The sequence below is a fragment of the Andrographis paniculata genome, unplaced genomic scaffold, assembly GCF_009805555.1.
Source record: "Andrographis paniculata isolate CXL003 unplaced genomic scaffold, ASM980555v1 Contig71END, whole genome shotgun sequence".
In the NCBI taxonomy this organism is placed as follows: domain Eukaryota; kingdom Viridiplantae; phylum Streptophyta; class Magnoliopsida; order Lamiales; family Acanthaceae; genus Andrographis; species Andrographis paniculata.
The window spans coordinates 4,420,315-4,436,622 of record NW_026137608.1 but is presented as its reverse complement, the minus strand read 5'-3'; the positions used below and the strand labels follow the sequence as shown (position 1 = coordinate 4,436,622).

Here is a 16,308-nt window from a genome sequence, read left to right as displayed (position 1 = left end):
ATAAATTATAATTAGTAATTAATTAATAAATATATTAGTAAAAATAATTATTGTATAATAAAAATAAGTATAGATTAAGATTAAGATAACTAAATAATTTTAATTAAGATTAAAAGCTATACATTATAAAATTTAAAATGTAATTAAAGTGTATAATTATATTTTTAATAAAATAAAAAAAATTAAATGAGAGGGACTGAAATAAAAAAAATAAACATTTTATATGAAAAAGGAGAATGTATTATATATAAAAAATAATTAATTATTAATGTCCATAGCAATAAAAAAAAAAAATTGACGTAAAAATTTAAATTATAAAATTCAATATTATAAATTTTAACAATAAAAAATATTAATACAATATTATATTTTCTAAACACTATTATAAATAATAATCAATTAATAAAATTAATATTTTAAAATAAATATAGAAAAATCAGTACAAAATATAATTTTATGAAATTTTGAATATTTAAATTGTTAATGTCTTGATGTATATGTTTTTGATATATGCTTCAACGTGTGTTTAATGTTAAAGTTTCAGCATTTTTCTTTATTGGTATACGATAATTTTTATTTTCTTTTAAATAAATCCTAAAAAATTATAAAAAAACTAAATAAATAAAAAATCATTAGTGACATAGAAAATAGTAAAATAATGACAAAAATATTAATAAATAAATAAAAAAATATAGTAATATGAACTCAAAAACAAAACAAAATAGTGAAGGAAAAATAGAAAAAAAAAAAAAACATATGAAAAAAAGACAAACAAAACAATTGAAAAAAAAAAAGGGAAAAAAAGGAAATTTTTTGAAAAAAATACTATGAGTATTGATAGAAATTGCAAGAAAAATTAAAAAATAATTCACAAAATATAAGTTAAAAAATATTATAAAAAGAGAAAAAACTAGTGATACTATAAATATTCCTTTAAATAAAATAAAATCAATATTATTATATCAATAAAATAATATTCAAATAATTTTCAATAACATCAAAATTATAACATAAAAAATAATTCGAATATTTAGATTTTACTTTCAAAATTATGAATAACTTATAAAAGAATTGTTATCTATATGATACCTGCAACGACTAAGAAGAATTTATCTATTATAATATAATTATATTAATTATATAAATAAACTTTAATAATTGTAATTTTATTCTCAGTCATATAATTATATTATATAAATATAATATATATTATATCATTTTAATTTATTATACCATAAGTTATTAATATATAGTTGTACAATGTATGAATATTTGATTATTTGAGTAACATTATTTTTAATCTTATAAATAATTTATTCATAAATATTGAAGTTTTAATTTATTTTAAAATAAAATATAATAAGTATCAAATAAATTATATATATATATATACATATTTATAATAAAAATTGTTATGATTTTGCATAGTTTGTTAAATAATTTATTATATAATATTTTTCCACGATATTTTATATCAATATATATTTACTTTTTGTTTTTTTTTTTTTTTATATATTTTGTAAATAAAAGTAACACAAATTTTTCATAAAAAATAACTTGTGTGCAATTTACTTCAATATTATTGATGAAAAAATTTATATCAAATTCTGCTACGAGAATAGTGATGAATAAACTTGATTGCTTAGAAATAAAGTGACAACATCTATTTATACACGTATATGGTGAAATGGACAATTTACATCAAATCGATTTAATCGCTACAATTTGTCTCTAGAATATTTAAGGGCATCTACAACTTTTTTTTAATATTCTATCATCTATCATCTTCCAACTATTATTATGTACGAGTTTTAATTTTATCTTTAAATGTCCATAATATTTCGGATTATTCTAAATGAATTCTTGAAGTTCAATTTATTTTCTTGGTAACTAGATCATGAAATCGATTTGGACCACAAAAATTTCATTCTCAATGCACTTAATAACGTAAGAAGAAGGTTTTTTTTTTTTTTTTTTTTTTTTTAAAAAAAATGGAATCATTAAAAATATTTCTAGGAGATAAATAAAAATATTTATTGCAAATGGTAAGATGATTTTATTTTTATATTTAAAAACATCTATAGGGTGTGTTTCTCTGGGAGAGTTCGGAGAAAATTGAGTTTGAGTTTGGTTTTTATTTGAATTTTGGGATGAGTTTGAATTTTGTTGTTTATTTTGTGTTTGGATTTGGCTGGGATTTGGAGAATTTTGATGTGTATTGATTTGATAGATAATGAATAAAATAATATAAATATGTATTAAATTTAATTGATAAAATTTATATTGTATGATTTGATTATAAATTTATATTATACCAATCATATATATATATTTAAATTTTTATTTATTTTTATTATAGAAATTTTTGTTCTCTATAAAATAAAATATATATTGTATATATATTTTTTTTACATATAATTATAATAAATATTAAATAATATTTTAATTTTAAAAATAAAAAAAATAAAAAAATAAAAAAAGAAAGAAAAAGTAACCCTGCAGTGTGTAGCAGTCAATATCAGGCTAAGGCGTAGCCCGTCAAAAGATGTTTAGTACTTGCAGCATGGCTCCAAATTCGGACCAACAGTGGCGAAATAGTCAATTTTCCTGACCTATTGTGAAGAAACATACCCTTAAATTATGACTTGTAGGGTGTTATTCATATCATTTTTTTCATTAAAATAATCAAATTAAACATCTATTTTTTATTTTTTATATTATATTAAAAATTAATTTTACATTTAAAATATCACATCAACACCTATTTATATCACATCATACAATTATTTAAATTTAAAATTTTTACTATGCAAATCCCAACTCAAAATTCAAAACCTAGACAAACATACTCTTAATTTATGAACAATAATTTGTCATTATAATTGATTAAATAGCCTTAAAGATAATCATTACTATTTTGTATGAGTGTGTGTTGTACAATTTGCAATTAGTTATTTAATTAGATTTCAACTGTTAATTTATTCATCAGACAGTGGTTTGATTAGCTGATTTAATTTGTTGTTTGTATAAAAATATTTGATAAAATAAAAATAATAGTATATTTTAATTAAAAAATAAAAAAATTTAATTGAGGATAGAATAAAATATAAAATAATAAAATTTTCGTATATATTTATTATGTTTATTATTAATTATTAATTATTTCATTATATTAAGTTTTAATATATTTATTTATTTTTAATAAAAAATTATACTTATATAAAATAAATTAATAATATTCATGTTTTCTAACTTATTTAATAAATTTATATATTTTATAAATAAAATTAATTATATATAAAAATTAATTATTTTATATTTATAAAAATAAAATTATAATTTAGTAAATAAAATATATTAAAATAAGTAATAACTATTACAATACAACTATCTATATGTGTTTGAAATAAATGATAATTTTGAAGGTGAAATAAGAAATAAAGAAAATTGTGAAAATATTTTTTGAAATGTTGAGTTATATATAAATTTTTTTTCTCTAATAAATTATTTAAAAAAAATTAATTTATCAAACATTTAAATTAGCTACTCCCTCCGTCCTAGGTAATTTGAGCGTATTACCGTAGATACGAAAATTTAGGTAAAATATGATTAGTAAGTAATTAGAAAGTGTATTAGTAAAAATATTTATTGTATAGTAAAAATAATTATAGATTAAGATTAAAATAACTAAATAGTTTAATTAAGATTAAAAAAATTATAAAATTTAAAATGTAATTAAAGTGTATAATTATATTTCCAAAAAAAAGAAATAACAAATTATGTGAGACGAACGAAAATAAAAAAATAGGACAAATTATGTAAAACAGAAGAAATATTTGATTGGTCAAACAGTTAAAAAATTTTTGAAAAACTTTTTGTCGGACACCCGCCGAGTCTTAATTCATGATCCTTAATGTATATAATTATTTAATTAATTTACAATTCTTAATTTATGATCTTTAATTCATCTAATTATAATTGCTAAATTAATTATTAATCAAATTAAAAAAGAAAATCTAAATAAACATACAAAAAGAAAAATCAAAATCAAAATCAAAATAAAAAATAAAAAAAAATGAAAAACTTATCTCATTCACGTCATTTTGTGAATGGAGTGGTTTTAATGGAGTAGTAATTGTACTACTTACCTAACATAATAATATCATTTCAACTTACAATATATTACACAAATGCCATTATTTTTATATTACACTATCCTAATAGGGATATTTTTGTCTTTTTTACTATAATCCAATATAATATTAATATTTAAAAATCTACGTGCAAAAAGCAAATGCACTCTTTCACCGGGACGGAGGGAGTATTAGATTTTGAAAATTGTATTAGTAGTATAAAAAATATTTTTTTCGTCGAAGTTAAATGTATTTTTTTAAAATTTTATAGTAAATTAAAAAATAATAATATTTTATTTATTAGCATATGCATATAAGAAGTTAATGGTATGTAAATTTATAATTCAAATAAAAGTTAAAAATATTTTGATATTAGTAGTGTATGATTACTTTTAAAAAAAAAAAATACTTTTGAATAGGACAAAAATAAATGATAAAAATAGCGTTTTATATTGAATGATTCATTTTTTTTAATAAATGAATAAAATATAAATATTATATATATTGTATTGACGTATGTATATTATATTTTTTAAATAATATTTATAAAAAATGGTGCCATTAAAAAAAGCATTAATATATAACATAATGAAAAATGAAACTGAAAAATATCCAAAATTAACAACTTACCTTTACCTAAATTCAAAGTGGTTTGAGTGTATTATTCATTTGCAGCGGATAGAATTTTCAGAAATCGTTCGTTGTTGCAAGAAATTTTTTATTTTATTTTTGAAGGATTATATAAGTTGATTAAAGTGATATATTGGTGGAAAAGATCAATAAATTTCTTGTAAAATAGTATAATGTGAAATGATGATTTAATTTATATGTTTAATTATGATCATCTCTTTCTTTTTTTTTTTTAGCTAAGAACCTTAATTTATGACAATGACATTAAAAATTAATTAACAATCAAATTAAATATCAATTGTTAATCTAAGCTGTGGATTAAGATTTTCCATTTTACTATCAGCTTCAAGACTCTATACATTTCACATTTCATATTTCATATCCAAACCTTAATAATTATTTTTCAAAAATCTAAAATGGTTCGTCTCTGCCTTTTCTTCCTTCTCCTCTGTCTCGCCTGCTTCTTCCTCTCCTCCCACAACCACCACCACCGCCGCCGCAACCACCGCCGGCGCCGCCGCGACACCTCCGCTCTCCACTACGTCAAAACCAAACTCTTCACCGCAATAAAACCCACTTTCCTCCATCTCATCAAACATTTCTTCCCCTCCCCAAATCCGAAACCCTCGCCGCCGCCGCCTTCCTCCGCCGACCGGCTAAACTCTCCGGCCATTCTATTCAGCCCCCTCACCCCCCGCAAATCTCCAAACCCTTCCCCCTCCCCGCCGCCGGCCGCCGTCCACGGCCTCCACCCCTGCACCGTCTGCGGCGAGATTTTCCGGTCCCCTGCCCTGCTCGACCTCCACCACTCCGGCAGCCACGCCGTCTCCGACCTCGCCGACGGCGAGAACATCGTACGGATAATCTTCAACGCGGGCTGGCCCGGACCATCACCCGACCCGGATATGAACCGGGTCCGGGTCCGGAGCCCCGCCATCCACCGGATCCTGAAGATCCACAACCACCCGAAGATCGCGGCCCGGTTCGAGGACCACCGCGAGCGCGTGAAGGCGCGTGCGGCGGCGCAGGTGAAATCCGCCGGAGACGAGCGGCGCGCGGCGGACGGCAACGAGGTGCTCCGGTTCCACTGCACGACGGCGGTGTGCGACCTGCAGGAGCCGTCCGTCTGCGGACACGAGCACTGCAGCCTGTGCGGGATCATCCGCGGCGGTTTCTCGGCGAAGATGGACGGAATTCCGACGCACGGCGGCAGCTACGCCGCCCACCGGACGGTGCCGGAGGAGGTGGAGGAGGACTTCAAGTTCATGCACGTGCGGCGCGCGTTGCTGGTCTGCCGGGTCATTGCGGGTCGGGTCGGGTTCGAGGCGGGCCCCGCGAATAAGGAGGATCCCGGGTTCGATTCTTTATTAGTGAATGGAGAGGGGGAGGAGGATGAGCTGGTGGTGTTTGATCACAGGGCTGTTCTTCCCTGCTTTGTCATCCTCTACTCTACTGCGTAATGACCCCTAATTACTCTCTCTCTCACTCTAGTTTCTCTCTCTCTAAATATAAATATATATATATAGCCATTGTCGGTGTAAGAGTTGAGTTTGATAAAATGGGTCTTTATTATTATGCAGCCAATGATATGAGTTGATTATATTTATATTGTGCCATCGTCATTTATTTTGTTTCTAAAATGTTTTGGGTAAATTTCAAATAACCTGCAAACAAGATTTGGAGAGCTGTTGGAATTTATTTACAGTTAATTTTTATTGAATATGGGTCGGATTTTTAATAACTTTTTTGAGGGTTTGAATAATTTTTATTGAATATGAGTCGAATTTTTAATAACTTTTTTAGGGATTGAGGAAGATAGGTAGGATAAAAATCAAACCCCCTACCTAAAAGTCGAAGGTTGAAAGTTTTGCCATTTAGACTATACTTTTATTCTTTTTTATTATTTTCAGTTGAGATATAGTTTTATATTTGAATTATTATTATTATTACAACGTCGGACTTGTCTCCGGGCCAAGCTTGAGTTGAAATTTTTTTAATCCTATGGGTCCGGCGGATACATTGCGAGTAAGGTCCAAATATATTTAGTAATATACATTTGTTAGGATCTCGAGTCCAACTATATCTTATCCGTACCCTACCCATTTGCCACCCGTGGTCCAAATGGGGCTAAAATTGTAGAATATTTCATGCTCTTAGTCGACATAATAAAACTTACCATTATAAATTTTGTAGGGTTAAATTTTCATGATTATCCAATTTGACTCCCGTTTTATTATTAAGTACTAAGTTTATGTATATATATATATATATATCACTGTGGGATGAGTAACATTGCTATATATTCTGATTATAATTAATGGAGGAGTGGAGTGTGATGCTTGTTGTATATACGTACATAAGTAATCGATTGTTAATATATATGCATGTATATATATAATTGGGGTGGGGGTGGGGGTGGGGTGGGGCATTAAGAAACCAAACATGTATATATATATTTTATGCCAAAATAATGTTTCAGATGGTCTATTGAAATTGGGTGAAGTTGTGTTGATGTCTGGGTTTTACGATAGATTTTTATTATTCAATTTTTTTTTTTAAAAAAAATATCGTGTCAAATAATAATAATTATTATCATTTTTTTATATTATACTGTAAATTTATTTTACATTTAAAATATCACATCAATTTTTATTTATATTATATTAAATAGCTATTCAAATTCAATTTTTTATTATTAAAAAATCCAAACCCAAAAACTAAAATTCACAAACAAACGCGTATAATTTTCGAAAATTTATTGAAGTCTGTAAATTCTCATATTTCATATTTCAGACATCGACATTATTTTTCTCCCTCTCGCTCTCTATATATATAGAGAGAGAGAGTTTGCATTACGGTGTGTGATTCTTACTCATGCAATTTTATATTGTCTAAACTTTCTTTTCATTCTAACATATGGAAAAGGACAATAATGAGAAATTTCTTCGAAGATATTGCCCATGGCCATTAGTGAAGGTCACCGAGCATATCATTTGCTTTTATCAATGATTAGAATTTTCAATTAGCCGGGTAGTTGTTAGCTGATTCAATTAGCTGATAGCTGTTAGTTGATTCAATTAGCTGGTTTGACTAGCTGATTCGATTAGCTATTTGTATTAAAATATTTCGTAAAACAACTGTTTGATATTAGTTGTTTATACGTAAAATGACAGTTGAGGATATTTCTATTTTATTCTTATTTCTAATATATTCAATTATGTTTAGTTTAGAATGTTTAAAATTTTTTGTTATTAGTTATTGAAAATTGTAAAAGTGTTATAAAAATATTTATTTTTATTACAGTTAGATTTAAAAAATAATATATTTTTATTAAAATATATAAATAGTTTTTTTTTTATTGAAAATGATGTAAAATATATAAATAGTTTTTTTTTTATTGAAAATGATGTAAAATATAAAATAATAAATTTTTTGTGTATATATTTATTATGTTAGTTATCGATTAGTTCATTATATTTATAATTTTCAATAAATTTAATTTATTTTTAGTATAAAATTTACATAATGTAATTTTAATAAAAAAATAAATTATTAATATTTATATTTTTTTATTTTATGTTGATTTTAATAAATTTATATATTTTACAATTAAAATAATTTTTATATAAAAATTAATTATTTTAAATTTATAAAAGTAAAACTATAATATAATAAAATATTCTAATATAATTAATAAATAATCAAAATATATTTATTTGTGTAAAATTTATAATAAATTTTTAAGGGCATATAAGGAATAAAAAAATTTTTACAAGAAAAAGCTATTTCAAAACAATGGGTAAGTTAGCTTTTCAGAAATTAGCTTTTTGGGTCCAAAAACTAATTTACCAAATACCTAAATTAGCTTTTTGACTGGTCAAATAGCTAAAAGCTATTCAATAAGCTAAAAGCTCTTAAAAAAAAAAAAAACTATTTGCGAAACCACCCCATAGTGTCTCATGGTTCCACAAAAGCAACTTATAATTGTGGAGTTTGCATATATGGTGGAAGATTAGAGTATTGTGGAAATTTCTAAAAAGTTATGAAGATTGGAATTTCTTACCATACCCATCAAAAGATGTTTTGTCTTCAATCGTAATTGAGTAGTCCAACTAGGGGCATTGGAACTAAAAAAATACAAAAAATAGAATCTGATAGAGGTAAATAAAAATAAAATAATTTTAATGCTATGAACCGTTCATACATGGATTATATTCTCGAGGTCTTGGCTAAGTGACGCGTGGTATAAAACTTTGAGGAAGCACAAAAGAAATGTGAATCTGTCGAAAAGAACATTGGTTGGGGTAATTTGAAAATTACAACTGAGTTCACTCGTACGAGGCTGTTTTACGGTCATAATTTCAACTTCTATGCCACCAGACCATTCCTTGTGAGACAATATTATATACAGCAAATAAAATAATATTTATAGTGGGCAATTTGAAGTTAGTGAAAGTAAAATATTTTATTGGTTAGTGAAAATGTGTAACATGATTTTGATATTTTTGTTCTTGTCCATTATATATAAATTTATTGTATATATAATAGTATTTTTATAATTCATATAAAAATTAAATAATATTTTGATATTATCATAGGATTATTTTTACTATAACAAGAAATAAATATTTTTAAATGGAACAAATAAAAATGATAAAATAAATACTTTTAATTGAGACATAAGGAATACTATAAAATAGTGTATATATTTCATATAGGGTGTGACATTAGTTGGAAATTAGGAAATGTTTTAGGCATATTTATGAAAAAAAAAAATTTAAAAAAAAATTGGAAGTGTAAGAGCTATTTTTGTTAGGAAAATTTTGAGGGATTATTAATCCCTAACGAGCCCTTTTGAAGGTTAAGGACATCTTCATCTCATAAACTCCACTTATAAAATTTTAACATAAAAAATACAGTTGTTATAATATTTTTATTTTAATTATAATTTTATTTTTCACTAATATTTTTTGAATATTCTATTTTATATATTATTTTTAAAAAAATTTATATTTATAATTTACAATTTTTATAAAAAATTTAAAAGATAAATTAAAAAAATAAAACTAAATAAATAAATAAAAAAGAGAAAGGCAACGCGAGGGAATTATTCCATCAAAAAATCCCTCATAATAAATTAGAAACGTACCATTATAGACACTGCAAATTCACTCTACAAAGGAAATATCTGATCCTCGCAAAAATAAAAAAATAAAAATCCTTAGTGTATGAATTAGCACTTGCATATACAAATAACAAACCCATAAGCTTGCTTTTGCTCATGGTAGAAAATTTGGGGTATAAACATCGACCACATAAGCAGAAGCCATGAAGTTATGCAATTTGATGCAATAACAAGTCAAGATCATATTTAAGCATATCGCACCTGGCCCTTGTCATTATAAAATCTTGAATGTTTCATCAAGACAAAAGGTATTCTTGATTTTAGTTTGAATTAATTTTTTTTTTTCAAATAATACTTCTTAAAAAAAAATTTAACATTTCATGAGTGTTGGAAAGTGATTTATCGAACAAAACAAATTAGCAACACTTTAAAGGGCCAACTGCCTAAGTACGAAGGGTTCATAGTTATAATAACGTTTTAACAACGAATGACAATGCAGAATATAAAACAACAATGAGACAAGATGTTTGTTGACTCAGTTCGATTATCAACATATCTACATCCAGGAGATACCAATCCGGGAGGAATTCCACTGATCAGTGCTGATTAAGGACACAAACAATCACAACTCATTTTACTCTAACGCTTGTCGTGGTTAACCTAGGAAAATACCTCGTACTACCAACGACCACACAACAAATAAGTCCAAAACTTGATCATTCCCTCCGGTTGGAACTCCATTATTCCGAACACCTTCGACCCCTCCAGTTGATTTAAGTGTATAACACACATTCAGAATGTGGAGAGATGAACTGAATGGGTGGTGAGAGCTTTTCTCAATAATTTTCTCTCTAAGATATGCATACCAACTCTCACACCCATTTGATTGACTTTTCAAGTTGTATAATCCATGCATCCTTGGAAAAAACACACCTCACATTAATTTTCCTTAAGCATAAAAAAGGATGAAGTGTCCTTCAATAAATCTGCACGAGTCTGACCATTCCCAAAATACCGTATTTGACTCTTATAGACATTTAAAGTTTAGACACAATGAATAAAATCAAGCCCACAAATTCTGACTGCAACATGATTCCAGTGAAAGCCTATCTGCAACTTCCGAACACTATAAAAAGAACTCTTGCTGCCGCATGAAAAAAACATATTTGTCCATATATAAAAAATAACAAAGAGTTTCTCTATTCACAATGAGCATTTCGAATAGTATAATTTTTCAGAGTAATTATTATTATTTTTTTTCAGGCAAAAACTATATTTGACTGCAATTGCATTAACAAAAATAAAACGAAAATAAACACAAATGTGAATATATTTATTACAAACAAATAGTTCGTCTAATGTGATTTGTCTTATAACTACGCCATAAATAATATATATATATATATATATAAAGAGTTATTTATGCACACAATGGCCCATTAAATTATTCTTTTCTTGTCACCATTTTCCTTGAGAAAATATTCACAAACAAATAAAAATATTGTGCAGTCCAATAATGAGCTGTTGTTCTTCCCAGCTATTATGGTTACAACAATCTTTATGCTATTAAATAATAGTAAATTAATAATAATAACAATAACAATAGATGGAGTGAAGAAATTAAAGCACCACATGGGATGAAGGGTGAAAGACAAGAAAGATTTCAATGGTGTTACTTAATTTAAATGAAGCATTAATACTTAATAATGGGAATGCATGTGAATGAAACATGTTTCTATTCTATCAGTAGACAATCATAAATAAATGAACGAATGGACTAGCCAATCAATCTAACTTGACTAAATATTCAACAAACACTCTCTTCTACCATTGCTGCAGCTAATTTGCAATCTTATATATACTTCAGCATATTCACAACTCAGTTTTGCAGAGTCCTTTCGCCAGCACGCGAAGGGAAAGACGAGCGAGCGACTCTCACTCGTCTATCTATTTAATATAAGCAGGATATACACCAGAAAGCGACGAGCTCTACTGGATTCATATATAAACAAGCCAGTAAAAATAACAAAAGTTTAGGAGCAATAACTTAGGATTAATCAACAGGGTGAATATATTCAAATTTCTGATCTTTCGGCTGTTAATGAAACGAAAAGAGCAGCAGTTTGGCCGACAAGACATTAACACAGAGCAACCAAGTTGCACTAAATATAGATATAGTTTAATGACATAGGCAGTAAAGTTACAATTAAATGTTTTCCGTCTTATCATAATAGCATCGAACAAAAAAACTGATCCAACAACCCAAATATATGCTAGCTATTGCATTTACCAGGAAGCCAAGAGCTGATCGAAGGGGGCAGCAGTAGCTGGCCGGGAAATGTGAGTGAGATTGAAGAAATTCGATGGTAATTATAGAGCGGAAGGAGGCCATATGCAATAATCAGGAAACCAGCTCTCTGAACTTTCCGAGCATGAATACCGCACCATATAACCAAAGGATATCGAGATCAGGGCATTCCATAAAACTGAGTTCGTGAGGCCTGGCAATGTTTCCCATGTAGTGTATTTTAGAGTTATATCCAAATCAAGTGGATTGTTCTTGTTAGGTGGCCACATATAAGGTCCCTGTAAATGCCTCCCTTCTCAAACACTAGGCACGTCTTCTAAGTACAGATTGTTTCCAGTGAGTGGCGGGGTCCTGAGTAACCAGGAAAAGAAGCAAAAATGCAACCAAGTTAGCATGTTCAAGAATATTGGTTCTTGCTTACATTTATTTAGAATCAATACACAATCAAAGAGAGAGTGAAATAAGTACTAGACGCAGCTCATGGTGTAGCTTTTACACTATATAGAAATTAAGCCTATAAACGGAATTAGGTTCAAAAAGGATTGAGTAGATACGACACTTACATGATGAGACCTGAATAAAGCAAGTTTACCAATTATTTCCCCATAATAATTTTACAAAAATATTTTCAACATTTAAGGTGCAAGTTTATTATATTGTCACATAGTAGTGTATTGATGGCTTCTTTATAATATTTACTAAATGTCATTACAGTGAAAACAAGACCGTGGATTATTAGACCTCATGATATATTATACTTGCACAATCCTGCAACTTCAATTAGCATGGTCAGCCATGTTCCAATAGTACGGAGGAAATATAATTTTGGTCAGGTAAGCCCTTAAAAATCATTTTGGTCCATTAAATGGCCCTATACAGAGTCATGTATCTCACTCTCGATGCTTTAATGGTTCTAATTTGGTGTGACATTCACTAGTGTTATTAAAGCGACGACAAGTTAAATACAAAACTATTTCCAATCAAAACAAGTTAAATGATAAGGGGTTACACTTACAAGATCAAAATTATATATTTCCCCGACAAGATTCTAAAGCTATCTGACAAATACATGCTCTGACACACAATCAAATGCACATTCATGATAACACACATATGATTTAAAACGAAACATTATACCTGTTGAGAAGCCAATCAATTTTAAGCCACTTGGTAAATGAAGCATCCAAAATAAGCAACTAGTGCACGAAAATAATCAGAGCGTTCTGCCACAAGCTTGAAAGGTGCAGTGAAGGAAGCATCCCCATGTTCCATCTTAGAGATGTCCATTGTCTGAAAAATAGGCGAAACAAAGATGTTAATAATATAGAATTCACATTTAACGTAACAAATGATTAATACATAATAGAACAACCACATCAGAAGACAATAATAAGTTTCAAACCTTGAGTAATTGGCAATAACAATCGGGTTCTTCACTAGAGTGTCAACAAGAGGCTCCATTATGGCATGCTTCCGAATGCAGCTCATATCAAATCCATACATTATTTCAAACTGTGAGAAGCATCAAAATTAAGGAAATGCTAATTACTAAGAGGGCGTGGATGAAGCCCGAGCATAAAAAGCTTATTTTTAAAGGTAGGCCACTTCAGAGATTAAAAACGCATGAAGCAATTAAGTGTGAGAAAATAGGAATCAAGAAGACCTTTTAGCATGTACACGCATAGCACCAAATATTGCACATTAGCCAGTACTCTGCAAAATAGAACAGTGTCCTATAAGAAAAACCAAATGAAAATGAATAGTGTAGCAGGTTAATTACGGCATAACCATGTTTGGCTCCAAGTTTGGCACAAACCAGTGAAAGGATTCCTGTTCTGACCACACATCAAGAACCATATCCTTGGAAAGGAAAGAACTCTTGTAAATGGCATTCTGGCATGTCTTAGTTCTTAAAACGTCTTCACCATTTCCTCTATTGAGATGCAACAAGATAAGAAAATTTAACCTGCAAAAATAAATAGATGTAAAAGAGGATGTTTCCAATTCAAAAGCTAAATGTAACAAAACAAAAGGAAACATGCAATGGTGCTATTTTTGTATTCGAACACTTACTTCATGCAAGGCAGTATCCATTCCCAGATCACTCCCCATCAATATTCAACTGCAACTCTGCTCTCCGCTTAGCTGAAAGACCTTTCGATAACATTTCTTCCTCATATTTGCGTGCCATATCAACCAAGCCCTTCTGCAGCAAAGCATCAATCAAGGCATTATAAGCACATACATCTGGACTGAGCCCATGGTCAGTCATCTTTTTCCAGAAATGAAGAACTGGCCTAAGGAACCCCCATCTCCCAAACTTCCTCATAATTATGACATATGTATCCACCCTCGGTCGAACACCACTTTCTTGCATCCTACCAAGCAACTTTAGTATCTCCCGAGGCTTTTCTAGGCATATGAAGAAGCAATGATAGGTCACTACATTGGGCTCACAACCTGCTTTAGTCATCGAATTAAGCATTTCGCGTGCTTCTCTATATCTTCCATTCTCACACAACAGCTTCAGACTTGTATTGTAAGTTACCACATTTGGCTTGCAGCCCAACTCAATCATCTCATTGTAAATCCTCCTTGTTGCATCAACACCCTCAGAAATACCAATTGCGTGGATAACTGTGTTGTATGCCACCACATCCAATCGAATACCCTTCTTTTTCATTTCCTTGTACAGCTTCACCGCCTTCCATGGCTTCCCGCTCTTGCGTTGAATATCCATATATATAGAGTACGAATACAAATCTTTCTCCACACCTCTCTTGTCCATCTCCCCCCAAACCTCCCTACACTTGCTCCACCAAGTCAGTTTAAACCAACCACGTAGAATCATATTATACACTTTCGTACTTTGCACATCAAATTCAAACAATTTCAGATCATACTCTCCAACCCTATATTTCCCTAAACAGATCTCTTCAGCTTCAATCACATGTTTGTACTCGCACAGGGCATCAATCAAATTCGAGAATGAAGTTTCATCCCTCAAATTAAACTCATCCAACTTGACAAAAACATCGATCGCTTCATTAACCAGGTGAGCCGAGATATATCGCTTGAATAATACCCGAAATGTTGTATGATCAGGCAAAGTAGACGGATTCTTTCTCATTCTTTCTATTAGACTCCAGGCGAGGTCGAACTCAAAAAACTTACTGAGAATGTCCACCACACGGTTCAATGTCTGGGTGCTGTGCTGAAATCCAGGCTGGGTCTCAACCCAGTTAAAGAACTCCAATGCAAGCTTCCAGTCATTGGCGTAACAATCAAGGGTTTCGAGAATCGTATTTTTCTTACAATCGAATTGATTGGAACCTATTATAGATGTGGCGGTGGAAACCTTGGGACTGCGGTGATTTTGAGTCGACAACAGTGTGGCACCCTTCTGGTGTGAAGTGTGATAACAAAGGCAACCCTGGAGGTGTGAAAGAAGAAGGTGGCGTTGCAAAGGAAACCGGCGGATTTGGGAAGTGATTGAGAAGAGCATATCAACGTACTCTGATTAAATTTTAAGGTCGATCTCAGTCAGATGTAAATGACAGCGACAGTGAATTATCAAATATTATAAAGACATATATTGCACAAATATAGCTTCAAAAATCACAAACAAAAAATGTCAACGAATCCAGGAAGCTCCTGAACCAATTCCAACAAAAGAAACACAAAGTGAACTACCACCAATCCATAACAAGAATGCAAAAGGACAACAAAAGTAATAAACTCCAACACTTTGGATCAATCTAAAATCACAATAATTAATCACAACAAATATCAATCAATTCAATCCACAAAAACCATAGCAGCCAGCAAAAAGAAAAACTTACATAGCCTCCGAAGAAACTGTAGTTGTAGTAGAAGGAAACGAAAAGACTACGAGCACGACGACAGCGGAGACGTCGAACACTGGAGAAGAAAAATAGATGACCGTAAGAAAGGAATTTCCGAATCGAAATGGGTCGACGGGAGCCAACCAGGTCTGGTCTGGCAGCAGGTATTGAAGAAGAAGGAAAAGAAAGGGAAGAAGAAAGAAAAATGGATGCCGGAGCGGGGAGGGGTGGGGCGGGGCCAGAATACGAAGATGGGGGCGGCGGCGC

General features: G+C 29.8%; 2 protein-coding genes across 3 annotated transcripts; one reads left to right on the top strand and one right to left on the bottom strand.

Annotated features, from left to right (window-relative positions):
* Positions 1-5,173: 5,173 nt before the first annotated feature.
* On the top strand, positions 5,174-6,385 carry LOC127264700 (uncharacterized). The gene has a single exon (XM_051294201.1). It carries the CDS (start codon positions 5,180-5,182, stop codon positions 6,221-6,223), a length of 1,044 nt encoding a protein of 347 aa, XP_051150158.1. The 5' UTR covers positions 5,174-5,179; the 3' UTR covers positions 6,224-6,385.
* A 5,575-nt stretch (positions 6,386-11,960) lies between these two features.
* On the bottom strand, positions 11,961-16,293 carry LOC127265025 (pentatricopeptide repeat-containing protein At1g80550, mitochondrial). 2 transcript variants are annotated; one of them, XM_051294675.1, is made up of 7 exons: positions 16,039-16,293; positions 14,270-15,712; positions 13,985-14,162; positions 13,860-13,909; positions 13,599-13,708; positions 13,334-13,486; positions 11,961-12,547 (listed from the first exon to the last, which is right to left on the bottom strand). In XM_051294675.1, the coding sequence occupies exon 2, from the start codon at positions 15,699-15,701 to the stop codon at positions 14,298-14,300; it is 1,404 nt and encodes a 467-aa protein (XP_051150632.1). In that variant the 5' UTR covers positions 15,702-15,712; positions 16,039-16,293; the 3' UTR covers positions 11,961-12,547; positions 13,334-13,486; positions 13,599-13,708; positions 13,860-13,909; positions 13,985-14,162; positions 14,270-14,297. The 2 variants fall into 2 exon arrangements, with proteins under 2 accessions (XP_051150632.1, XP_051150631.1); XM_051294674.1 differs by having other exon boundaries at positions 14,013-14,162.
* Between the last annotated feature and the right edge of the window lie 15 nt (positions 16,294-16,308).

What these genes read in the sequence shown, in the direction of transcription:
- LOC127264700 (XM_051294201.1), top strand. Translation starts at nt 5,180, where the DNA reads ATGGTTCGTCTCTGCCTTTTCTTCCTTCTCCTCTGTCTCGCCTGCTTC.
- LOC127265025 (XM_051294675.1), bottom strand. Translation starts at nt 15,701, where the DNA reads ATGCTCTTCTCAATCACTTCCCAAATCCGCCGGTTTCCTTTGCAACGC.